General features: G+C 37.5%; 1 protein-coding gene across 4 annotated transcripts in view; it reads left to right on the top strand.

Moving 5' to 3' along the window:
* The window catches only part of CNTN6 (contactin 6), a gene marked incomplete at both ends in the record, with an annotated part of 242,731 nt that extends 234,581 nt beyond the window's left edge, over positions 1-8,150 (top strand). For all 4 annotated transcript variants that reach the window (XM_082638597.1, XM_082638598.1, XM_082638596.1 and 1 more), the window contains 3 exons: positions 6,147-6,259; positions 7,023-7,191; positions 8,050-8,150. In XM_082638597.1, coding sequence (XP_082494723.1) covers positions 6,147-6,259; positions 7,023-7,191; positions 8,050-8,150 — 383 coding nt within the window. The remainder of the gene's footprint in view (positions 1-6,146; positions 6,260-7,022; positions 7,192-8,049) is intronic.
* Between the last annotated feature and the right edge of the window lie 5,554 nt (positions 8,151-13,704).

Genomic DNA, 13,704 nt, shown 5'->3' with positions numbered 1-13,704 from the left:
CCTCTATCTTCAATACCAGCCTCATGGTATCCTCAAGTCTTCCTCTGACTCTGACTTCCTCTTCTATCTTCACATATCCTCTGACTCTGGCTCTCTTGCCTCCTTTTTTCCTTCATCAGCATCCTTGTAAGTACACTGAACCCACCCAGAGAATCCAGGATTATTTATCCACGCCAAGATCCTTAACATAATCACATGTGCAACAAGTAACATATCCACAGGTTTTGGGGATTAGAATCTGGACATGTTTGGGAGGCCCTTATTCTGCCTATGACAGTTACAAAGTACTGAGCACTCATGTCCCAAGCCCAGCGTTAATGTTCTACATACTTATCTCAATTATTACAACATATCAAGGAGTATGTTATTTTAATTCCTAGATACAAGAAAACAGGGCTTCCCTGGTGGCGGAGTGGTTGGGAGTCCGCCTGCCGATGCAGGGGACGCGGGTTCGTGCCCTGGTCTGGGAGGATCCCACATGCCGCGGAGCGGCTGGGCCCGTGAGCCGTGGCCTCTGGGCCTGCGCGTCCGGAGCCTGTGTCCGCAACGGGAGAGGCCACGACGGTGAGAGGCCCGCGTACCGCCAAAAAAAAAAAAAAAAAAAGGTTCTGCTGTGGCATCTGTTGGACTGGCATACTATGAACATGGACTCTCTGAATCTCTGGATCCCATGGACATTGTACTAGTTTGCAATCTTCATCTCTAACCATCTAAATAGTCTCTCTCCCTCCAGACTCTCAAATCTTCAGTCCAGACCTCAAACTGGCTTGAGATTTTTATCCCTAAAATGGAATCATACTCTCTTCTAATTCCAAAATTTCACTGCCTCCTCTATTCCAGAGAACAAAGAGTAGAGAAAGGTGTACAAGATCTTTCACAGTCTGTCCCCAAATTTCTTTTCATCCCATTCCTCATCTAGCCCTCGCAGCACCAGACTTACTGATCTTCTAAAGTTTAACATTCACTTATCTAATTTCACGCATTCTCCCAGTTTGTAGTGGTCCCACCATGCCTATAAACAGACAAATATCTTTTCTACTGATCTATAAATTTCCCTTTTAATATATTTGCATTTTAATGGGTGATTCTATAACTTTGGCCCATTGTGTAATATTATTGGAAATAGCTAGAAAAGAACTTCAGAGTGAAATAAAGTTGGGTATGAATCCCAGCCCAGCCATGAACTGTGTGGTAAGTCTAATTACTTAATAACTCAGAACCCATTTTCTCAACTGAAAAACAGAGATGACTGTACTTTCTTCTAGAGTTTGCTCTGAGAACTAAAGGATATAATATACACCAAGGTGACCCAGAGGCAGCCATATAGTGAGAGCTCAGTGTGTAGTAACATATATTATTATATTTCTTCTTTAGAGGTGATTTTACTTTCTTTGCATTTCTTAAAGTAGGAAAGCCCATCTACTTTCTACTTTCTTTCTTTTCATAAATTTGTTGCAGAAATTTTCTTCAAGGGTGAAGGAAGGACAGGCAAAGCAAAGATGAGAAATGGCTTTAATGAAACATTGAAGATAGCTCTGATTCTAAGTGCTATCCCTGGATCTAACTTTGATTTTCCATGTCCTTGAGATGACACCAACATTACCTCTGAATAGTGGTGACAGCAAAAAATTCTGCACCCATCACACATTCATACTGTCACTGTCTAGATTTTCCATTTGATATTTGATCATCCATTGTAAATTCTGAGAAAGCAAAGCTCACATTTACCAAAATCTCTGCCTATTCTGATTGGGTACGCTAAACAGAAGACAGAGCCTTTTTTTTTTGAAACATGATGAATTAGTTAATCACTCAAGAAAATAGTGCCTGCCATGAGCCATGCACAGGGTTCAGTGCCTAATGGAGATTAAAACAGGAATGATACCTGCCTTTGGGCAATTGCTATTTTAGTGGGGAGGCAACTTAAAACAAGAAAAAAAATGAAATGAAATAATCAAAAATTATGGAAAGTCATATGAAGAAAATAAGAGGCTGAGATATACATAAGGAACACCTATATGGGGAGGGCTACATATTTTGATATGACGTAAAAGATAAAAAGGAGCTAGTGGACAAAGAGACCTCCAAACAGAAGGAACAGCATATGCAAAGCTTCTGAAGTCTTTGTTATTATTGTTGCTGGTGATGTTGATAGCCTTACAGGTTTTTTTGAAGAAAATATCAGTGGTTTAACATTAAGTATTGTAGCTTACTAAAAATTATATCTTTCCAAAAGACAACTGAGGAGCACTGCAAGTACAAATATATTGTGATCCACACAGACTTCGCTTAAATGGAATTTAGATTTACAACCAAAGGGAGAAAAATATTTACATCAATTCCAAGAGGAAAAAGCACTGCTTATGTAGACAGAAGTATTCAGAGCCAGTAACATTTGGTTCAATTTGGCCCCGGACGTCGACTGACTAGCACTCTGTACTGGATTTTTCTTGCTGTAAATAATGCAATCAATCCATATTTAGACATAAAGGAAGCATTAAGCTTTTATTTCATCTTGCACTTATGTTCTTTCTCTCTTTCCCAAATGTCAACCCATGCTGTTACTTAGAAGTGTAACATAAGAAGTTGTTTTTGAAGTGAATTCACAGTGTGAATTACAGTGGAATATAAATGCCATCTACAGAAAAATTGATCACAGGGAAGCCATTAGAGCTGCAGAGGGCTAGTTTAATGTTGCTCTGTCATTTGATTAATAGAAAATTATTTAGTCTTTGGAAATTGCCTGCAAAATTCTTCCAGTAAACTAGAAAAGTACTTGTTTGTTGAGTAGGTACTTGGTACTTGTACCAAGTAGGTACAAACATCCATGGCATGTGTTTTACATTGTCCACATGACAGTGTTTTGTTTTTCCTAGGTAATACAAATTTCAATTTCATCATAGATATTTGCAATCCAGTTTAAGCAAATACATCAAATTCATGAAACCAGAGCTGTTAAAGGCGTTCATAATAAGATGAAGGCCTTTTGAAGCACATTTTAGAAACTTAAAAAAAAAAAATACTAGACACAAGGCATTGGCATTGGAGTCACGCTCATGGACAAAGATATGAAAAGCTACAGACTATGAGAACTTCCCAGAAAATTAGCTGAGACTTCACCACTTTATCTGCCTTTCAAAAAGCACATAAAGAACCCAAGTAAGAGCAAAATTATTAAGGGAAAATCTTGAGTATACCTTAATTATATTTAAGAAGTGAATCTTTTGCAAACTTTGGAATTCTGTTATTAGTAGCAAACCACATTGAACACAACGGAAAAACTGATTATGTCATAATGCCACAGTGAAGAACTGCTACTCCCACGAAGAGAATTAACAGTTACTGAGCTATTTAGTTTGCACCACTAACCAAGATAGCAATATTTCCTATTTTATTTCATGGAAGCTAAAACTCTTATAACTAGAATATTTTCGTCTCATTCCAAAGATTGGAAAACCAGGCCTCTTGGAAGAGACTGGATACAGATTCAGGTCTCTCTGACTTCAAAGCCCAACTCTTCACACATCCCAGATAGCATGAGAGGTAAAGCATTCCAAATAATCCACACGATTGGCCATTCATACCGTGAGTTCATTCCTGACAGAATGTTTCTCATTCTATGTCCATGGAAAGCCTTACTTCTGCTTTGGTAGATGCGGAAATAAATGCAAATGTTCCAGTATCAGAGACACAATCACTACCATATAGTTAGGAGAAGTCAGTTCTTCTGTCTCTCAGTCTGGCACTTCATCAATGGATTCATAGTGTTAAAAGTAGTACTTTTTATCTAAACATGCAAACAAACAGAAAGGGCACAGCAACAGATGAAACCTTCAGAATTCATCACTGCCAGTGACATCAAAGGACTGAATTTATATTTTTGTTGAATTGATTGTATGATGTTGTTAATGTTAGCACTTTGTTTTAAAGAACAAAGTAAAAGAAATGAGTCACAAGAGTATATTAGATATTAAAACTGTGGTATCTTATGAGAATTTTTATATTATCTCTTTTATAGCTGAGAAAGAAAAGGCACTTTGGGATAAGTTGAGGGAAAATAGTTACAAAACTATAATCATTGCCATCAGTCCTTCATAAATAAACATACTGACAATCATTCACTGAGTTCTTACCAAGCGCAAAACTCTGTCTTTTTATTATGATTGGGTTTATATTGCCAAGAAATGTACTAGGGCATGGTTGATCCAATTGGCATGTTCGTCTTATAAATTCAGGTGGATTGTTATAGGTTTGGCCATGTCAATTGGCCTTGATTATAGGACAGCATAATGAATGGACTGGCCACACTGTGTCACCTATGGATCTTCCCACAGCCCAGTACATAATTAATATGACCCAAGAAAATCACACAGGACGCCAAGTAGTTTTTCTTTAGCCATCTATTACACAGTCATTTATTCAACATATATGAAATATATGCCTCCTCCTACGTGCCAAGCACCATGCTAGATGATGGAATACAGAGTTGAACAAGGCATATGCCCTCAGTAAATTTAAATAAACACAGAGCACGAACAGCTATAATTCAATGTGATAAATTCATAATAAAATATGAACTGAGTCCCATGAGAGCATAGGGGAGACATTTGTCTCTCCACTACATCCCAAATGAGGTGTAAGTGACTGGGTGAATGATATCCCAGGGCTTGGCGAAGGCAAGTAGATGTATCATAATGCAATGTTGGACACCCTGTGATTCTTCCAGTGGCACATAAGACATTAAATAGCAGGTGAGTCAAAACTCCAAAAGAAATCATTTCTATTTCCATCAGTGTTATAGTGAGTTAAATATTATGCTCATTCAGCCTCACAAATTCAAATAAGGTGCCAAAAACATCTTGATGGGTAGTTTAATCTTTGCCTCTGCCATCCAGCTGAATTATTTTTAATGTCTCCAGTTTCTTAAATCTCAAAAATAATCATGTGGACTCAAATCTTTGAGAAGCAGTATGCTGCCATGGAGAAAAACTAGATTAAAAATCAAGAGACCAGGATTCTGACTGGGATCAGCCACTCATTAGCTGCATGCTTTTGAAGATGTAGATTTCCAACCTGGACTCTAGTTTGCTTGCATGTAAAATTTTTCAGTTGGACAAGATCCATTAATTTAGAAGGCTGATTCTAAATACGTCTTCCCTTACTTCTCACTACCTTTCTCCCAGAAAACATTAATTTCAGGGAACTAAAAGCACAGTTTGGATTTAGAGTGACACCTTTTGGGACGATCATCCAGTTTGCAATTTTCCCTCTTCAGGGTTCCTACCAGCTCTATCTATATTAAGTGACATGTATCTTTCTCACTGTCTAGCCACAATTGATTGGGCTAAGATAGAATATGGCCAAATTAAGCCAATCATCAGCTTTTACTTGGAAATTCTAGCTTGGACTATCTCTGAACAGAGGAAATTTCAAACCTCAGGTGTAGGTGAGCAGTCATGATTTCTGCCACACACACTGAGAAGAACAAAGAGATGGTCTATGGCAAGATGAGCATGCAGCAAAAACTACCGTGAGAGGTACAGAGAGGAACTTCTTGGCTTTTGGACATTTTTTGTACCTTCTGAGGCTCTGCTGCATTCTACCATGAATTCTAAGACAGTCCCCTATATCCTTCACAGTATATTCCTAATATTTTGTTTTAAAACACCTTGAGTTGGTTGTATTACTTACAGTGAAAGTCCTAACTAGTACACGATTATTAAGTAAAGGACTACTAGGAATGAATACCTTTGTGTTGATATATGTAAAAAGTTTGCCGCCTGAGTTTGTCTGAGATGCTTATTGATTGATGGACAAATTAAACACTAGATAAAGGAGCCCTCCCTCTATTCATATATAGTAAAGTAAACAAATTCAACAGCAGTGATTAATAGATTAATACTGGACATCCAGCACGCCATTATTAATTCATAAGTTTGTCACAGAGATATTTCCAAATGACCGGAATTTGAATGAATTTGCTTACTCTGATTAGAATTAATATGATATTTCAAAAGACACTGAAAACATTTTAGCTCCTTCTATGCTAATTATCCACGATTTATTTTCCCTTTTCATGTCGAAGGGTCATACAGTAACCATGAGCTAAGTTACATTCATTTGGATCTTTGATTATCTTTTTAAAGCTCCAAGCCAACCACCAGCTAACATCGCCTGGAAGCTGACAAACTCTAAATTATGCCTAAATTGGGAGCATGTAAAAACCATGGAAAATGAGTCTGAAGTATTGGGCTACAAGGTGAGTATTCTGTTTTTCTTTTAACCATATCAATTAACTTACTAAGGAACCAGAAATGTCAGAACCAAATAAGAAACAAATTTTATGCACATGGAAATATAGGAATCTTTTTTTTCCAATGTTCTGAAAATACTTGGCATTGCTGCTTTTAAATTCTTCATGGAAAATTTTATATTGTGAGGTCAGAATGTGTCATGGAGCATTAAGAAATAAAACTTTATAGTATGCAACATTCTTTTTTCAAGTGACTCCCCTTGCCATCAAAAAATGATGGTGTATGTAGATAGTAACTGTGAGATGAATATGAGGTCAAAAAGTATATTCAAATAGAATTTCTAGAACTTAGGCTACAGTAGGATATCATCTTTTAACAACATAAAAGGACTCCGCCAAGAGTATAGTCAAATACCCAGAGCAAACCATTTCCATCAGTGGTAATGAACATCCTCTCCTGGCAAATGCATATAGTATTCAGACAACTGAAATGGGTCCAAACTAACCAGTAACTTTTCACGGCAAGCTCCAAAGGTAATGGCCTCAAGCTATTTAATTAATAGAGATAAATCTATTCTCATTTCAGAAGCACTGGCCAAAAAGGAAATCTTTCTCTTAACAACTAAATTTAAAGAAAAGGCACAGACCAGATATTTCCATCCAAGGATTACAGCATGTATAATGCTCGCAGTGTTATAGTGTTCCATAAGAGTTTCTGAACCTTAGATAAGCAACATGTCCATTTAACTTGATTCACCATTTTACTCAGATTCTGTACCGGCAAAACAAACAGAGTAAAACTCATATTTTGGAAACAAACAACACATCTGCTGAGCTTCTGGTTCCATTTGAAGAGGACTACTTGATTGAAATAAGAACAGTTAGTGATGGTGGGGATGGAAGCAGCAGTGAGGAAATTAGGATTCCAAAAATGTCAAGTAAGTTGAATCACCATTCCTATTGTAGATTTTGAATCCAGACAGATGCCAGCATGAAATCTGGGCTCTATGAATCTTTCCAATTCTTGTTTAAATGTTGGGTGAAAAAATAAAAGGTCTATGGTTCCATTTTTCAATTGTGAGCAAGAGGTGATAAGTCAACTTTCTTTAATTCCTCAGATTTACAACGTGCTTATATATCACAAACAGTTTTATATTTCCTCATTTGAATCTAAAAAAAAAAACAAACCCTCACAACTGTGTGTCATTGGTATATGCTTCATTCTATTGGCACAAAAATGGGAAAGTTTTTCCATGGGTACTTACTTGGAGGCTTCTGAGAGCAAGGATAGCAAAAATGAAGCACATGTACATAACAACTGTCTTCCCATTTTCATGGCGGACATCACTAATCGATTATGACATTCATACTGAGCTGAGTCAGCACTTTCAAATCCTCTCAATATGATGTCCTAAGCAGGTAACACCAATCAGTCATATTTAGCATGTAATAATAATTTATTATTTCTGCTTTAGAAGAATCGCTCACGCATCTACCTGAAGCTGTGACTGAGTATAAGTCATCAGCCGCCACGTTAGCCAATCCTACTCTGCCCTGTAGTCAGACTTGGCCAATTTTAGGCATTTTTCTTTTTTACTTTTATATTTAAAACAGATATCCTAAGACAGAGAGTTAAATACACTTCCTAAAATTAAATTCAATATAAGTGAAACAAGGGTACTAAAATGTGTTATTAAAAGAGAAATAACAGTATGCATTTTAGTTCATGAAGAATTCATCTAACAAGTAATTTTACTTTTTCTCAAGACATTTTGTTTCATTTTTATATTTTGCAGGTTTGAGTTCCAGAGGAGTTTCAGTCATAGAACCTAGCATCCATTTCCTGTCAATTGTCATCATGATTTTTTACTGTTTTGCTATTCAGCCTCTTATATGATGAAGAAAACAATAAATCTTTGAGTTTTTTTGAAAGCAAATCATTCTGTAAATAAGCTCTCCAGCCCCTGTTACAAGATACATTCTTAAAACTGACTTGTTTGGAAAGAAAAAATGTATATTATGAAAATCTTGTAAATATCTATGGTACATTAATAAAACAATTTTAAACACTTTGGAATTTTAAAGTCCACACATGATTACACACATTCAGAAGGTGCCAAATTAATGCATGGAGTTGTCACTACTGTGGCTTTTAAGTGACTTAAATGGAGAGTATAAATAATTCTCTTGATGATGATGGTCAATATGAAAGAAATTGTAGTTTCCATAGCTAAGATGTCCATTTTTTATATGCTCCAGGCAATTTAATTCAGTAAATTAAGATTTCACCCTAGTTGGAAATAAAATAAAATCATTTGTTTATCCTCAGGGTTCTTTAAAAATGTAAGCTATTGTAAAGCATGCTGCGTTTTATCTCTGAATCAAGTTGGGACAAGAAATATTTGTACCCAGTAATATATCCATGTACTTGATGTTCTTCTCAACTCACTTTTCTATCAGTTCGGTAATAAAAATGGCAAAAAAAAGTGCTTTCTGGCAAAGAAAAAGAAAAGAAGGGAAAAAGGAACCAGCGAAAACATCTAATGAATCTTGTATACAGTAAGCCATTTCTTAGAGCAAAGTTTAACTTTAAAATCAATTCTGAATTCTCCCAAGGAAGAGGTTTCATGAACAATTCTCAGGTAATTATTACAGTGTTAGCAATGTGTGTGGCCTTTATTTTTGTACGACAAATAAATCTGGGAACGGAATTACTTCACAAAGTTTTATTTGACATTTTGGTCAAAAAAAAAATCTTTTTGCCAATCTTCTCTGCAACTATTAAAAATAATTCTATACCATCCAAGGCTTAGAAAGATTTTTGTGGGTTGACTCTTCTCTACGATGTACCTGATAAAGTCAGCAGTCTCACTTCTTGGGACTGCACAGTCTGGACAAAGCAGCCTGGGAAGAGGAAAGGTTAATGAGGGAGCCCATGCCCTTCTAAGTAATCATCTATCCTTCACAAACAGGCTTGAGGGGGTTGTCCTGCTGTCAGCCTGCTCTAGCTCCCAGCCAATCAGGTTTGATGTCCTGCGAAGCTGGGAGTGAGGAATGGTCACACTAGTATTGCCTTCTTTTTTTTTTTTTTTTGCGGTACGCGGGCCTCTCACTGCTGTGGCCTCTCCCGTTGCGGAGCACAGGCTTCAGACACGCAGGCTCAGCGGCCACAGCTCACGGGCCCAGCCGCTCCGCGGCATGTGGGATCTTCCCGGACCGGGGCACGAACCCACGTCCCCTGCATCAGCAGGCGGACTCTCAACCACTGCGCCACCAGGGAAGCCCTAGTATTGCCTTCTTAACATGGCGCAACCTCTTAATTAAATTATGCTGAAAATATTTGAACTCTCCTCCCAACTCTCAAATCACACAATCCTCCAACCTGGATTTTGTCATTTTCACTTCTAAAATATTTTAGAGCTGTTTAAAATACTCGACATATGGGGATTCCCTGGTGGCGCAGTGGTTGAGAGTCCGCCTGCCGATGCAGGGGACACGGGTTCGTGTCCCGGTCCGGGAAGATCCCACATGCCACGGAGCGGCTGGGCCCGTGGCCATGGCCTCTGAGCCCACACGTCCGGAGCCTGTGCTCCCCAACGGGAGAGGCCACAACAGTGAGAGGCCCGCGTACCGCAAAAAAAAAAATAAATAAAATAAAATAAAATACTCGACATAGTCAACAGCAGATGGACAATGACTTTCCATAGTTCAGAACTTGCTCCTTGCTGAAGAGTGTGTCAAGCACGCAGTACAAATCAATGACCCTTATTTATCCGTGCACATTAAGATCTGACTGTGCTTTGATGGAGCAAAATAAACAAACAACAGAAAATACTGTTTGGCACACTCACATTAAGAGCTGCCTGAACAACACATATTTGTATTGATCAGATATACCTGTGTTGGCACATGGTCTTAATGGTTTTCTCAAATTGGTAAGAGACAAGATTTGTGTCCTGGTTCCCAAAGTGGAGATTGAGCATGAAATATACTATGAGATTTTTGTTTCTTCCATTAAGAGAATTAGATAGATAGTCATTTGAGTAAGAATCCAAAAGCTAAGTCAATTCTTATCAGCAACACATTTATTTGCAGGTGTGTTTTAATTGATAATCACTGGAGTATTAAATGTCTGTATTATTCAATATCTAATATATTATTTATATTTTCACCCATCCATGCTAAATTTTTCAGAATATAATTTGGCATTAATATTAAAAAGTGTGAGATTTAACTCACAATTGATTTGAATCTCTACTCTTAGTGAGGCCTTGGGCACATCTTTTAACGTCCCCATGTCACTTTTATGAGCATTAAAGGACATAATGTACACAAGTATTGAGCATGTTGCAAGCAACACTGTAAGCTGTCAACAGAGCTGCTGTCATCTGCTGCTATGAACTAAACCCCTAATGAAATAAGTTACTTAAGTGTTCAATAGACTATGAAAACCTATTCAACCTGTATTTATATCAAATTCCAAAACAGCTTCAAGAAAAATGAGTAGTCCACCTACTCAACACTAAATGGCACTAAAGAATGGAACCAATCGTGGTTCCACCAATGCATTTCAGGAAAATATTCTTTGTGATGTATACACTCCTTTGACATTTAGGAAGGATTGCCAGTGAATCCCTTTATTGATTGAGTATACTGCTGTTATATACTGTTATGAACATGATAACTCATTTCCATACTTCTTACAGGAAAAGGAAAAAAAAAGTGACTGTACCTGGAAATTGCCAGAAAATGAAAGTGAATAAGAGTTAGGACACTTGACACAGCGGAAATATAACACCGTAAAGCTATGGGCTGCCCAGATAATGTTAACTTCAAATTCAACTCCATTTTCTTTCTTCTCTTACTATTCACATTATAATCCTTCCAGGTCAGTGTCCCTTTTCTGACTATACACCAGAAGACGGCTTATAGAAGGGCACACCTGCTCTCTAGAACACCAAATGCAAACAGTGAGATATGACCTGGAATCAATTTAGATTCCAAATGCAATAACATAATCATGACTTCCCTTAAGCAAATCTACTATTTTTAAGCCTCTATATGTTATCAGTTTGTACTCCATCTTGAGATGTCACATTTTGTACACCCGCTGTATGCCATAATTATTACCTTATTGTCTACAGAACTACATATTTAATTCAACAACATATTTAATTTGTTTCTGTTCCAGAATTCAAGAATTTATTTCAACATCTCTATTGAACACAGTACTTGAATTAGTCAAGTTCTCCCGGGAAATAGAACCAATAGAATGTGTGTGTGTGTACGTGTGTGCATGTATGTGTATACAGAGAGACAGAGAGACAGAGAAAGACAGAGACAGAGATAAAGAGACAGAGACACAGAGAAAAACAGAGAGAGACAGAGGGAGAGAGACAGAGAGTGATATATCATAAGGAATTAGGATGTAATTTTGGAGCCTAAGAATTCCACACCCAAGACAGCCAATGGTATAGTTCCAGTTTGAGTCTGGAAACCAGGAGATCCAATGGTGTAATTTTCATTCTGAGTCTGAATACAAAGGCAGGAGAAAACCAATATCGCAGTTGGAAGATTTTCAAGCAAAGAGAAAGAATTCTTTCCTACTGAGCCTTTTATTTATTCAGGCTTTTAAAGAATTGGATGAGACTCATCCAAATTGAAAAGGCTAACCTGATTCACTCAGTCTACTGATTCAAATGCAGAAACACCCTCACAGACACACCCAGAACATTTGGGCACCTTCTGGCCCAGTCAAGTTGACTCATAAAATTAACCATCACAGCACTCTTTTTAATTATTTTAAATAATTCAGTTCTAATCCCCAAAACTTTTGAAATGAAGTTATGGAGACACTCTCCTCAGTTTATTCATCCGTAAAATGAGATGTTGGGATTACATGATCTCCAAGTTCCTTTAAAATCCTGTAATTCTATATCAAGCTGCACAGTGGCATTATTTTTAGTGCAAAACAGGTTTTAATAACCTTTCGCCACACACACAACACTCTGCAAGGCTTTTCTAGCTTTTTTTCCTATATTTTCATTAGCCTAAATAATTGTGTTGAGCTTTCTTAATTGGACTTTACTAAAACAATAGATAAAATTGAGTATGTTTTCCAAACGGCAAAGAACCCTTAGAAGTTCTAGCCCATCTTGACCTAATCAAACTTACAAGCTTTTGCACAGCAAAGGACACCATAAACAAAATGAAAAGACAACCTAGAGGATGGGAAAAAAATATTTGCAAACTATGCGACTGACAAGGGCTTAATTTCCAAAATATACAAACAGCTCATACAACTCAATAACAAAAAAAACAAACAACCCAATCGAAAAATGGGCAGAAGACCTCAATAGATATTTCTCCAAAGAAGAAATACAGATGGCCAAGAGGCACATGAAAAGATCCTCAACATTGCTAATTATTAGAGAAATGCAAATCAAAACTACAATGAGGTACCACCTCACACTGGTCAGAATGGCCATCATTAAAAAGTCTACAAAAACAAATGCTGGAGAGGGTGTGGAGAAAAGGGAACCCTCCTACACTGTCGGTGGGAATGTAAGTTGGTGCACCCACTGTGAAAAACAGTATGAAGGTTCCTCAGAAAACTAAAAATAGAATTACCATATGATCCAGCAATCCTACTCCTGGGCATATATCCAACAAAACTATAATTCAAAACGATACATGCACTCCTATGCTCATAGCAGCACTATTCACAATGCCAAGACATGGAAACAGCCTAAATGTCCATCGACAGATGAATGGATAAAGAAGATGTGGTACATATATACAATGGAATATTACTCAGCCATAAAAAAGAATGAAATAATGCCATTTGCAGCAGCATGGATGCCACTAGAGATTATCACATTGTCTAAAGTAAGACAGAAAGACCATATGATATCACTTATATGTGAAATCTAAAACATGACACAAATGAACCATCTATGAAACAGAAACAGAATCATAAACATAGAGAACAGGTGGTTGCCAAGGAGGTGGGGGGTGGGGGAGGGATGGAGTAGAAGATTCAGGTTAGCAGATGTAAACTTTTATATATAGAATGGATACACAAGGTCCTACAGTATAGCACAGAAAACTATATTCAATACCCTATGATAAACCATAATGGAAAAGAATATTTTAAAAATGAATGTATATATATATGTATAACTGAATCACTTTGCTGTACAGCTGAAACTAACACAACATTGTAAGGCAACTATACATCAATTAAAAAAAATAAATGACAGGGCTTCCTTGGTGGCGCAGTGGTTGAGAATCCGCCTGCTAATGCAGGGGACACCGGTTCAAGCCCTGGTCCAGGAAGATCCCACATGCTGCAAAGCAAGTAATCCCATGCGCCACAACTACTGAGCCTGCACTCTAGAGCCCGTGAGCCACAACTACTGAAGCCCATGCGCCTAGAGACTGTGCTCTGC

This window comes from Mesoplodon mirus, assembly GCF_964341445.2.
Source record: "Mesoplodon mirus genome assembly, chromosome: 12".
NCBI lineage: Eukaryota > Metazoa > Chordata > Mammalia > Artiodactyla > Ziphiidae > Mesoplodon > Mesoplodon mirus.
Note: the sequence above shows the minus strand (reverse complement) of the source record. Positions and strands in the feature narration are given on the sequence as shown.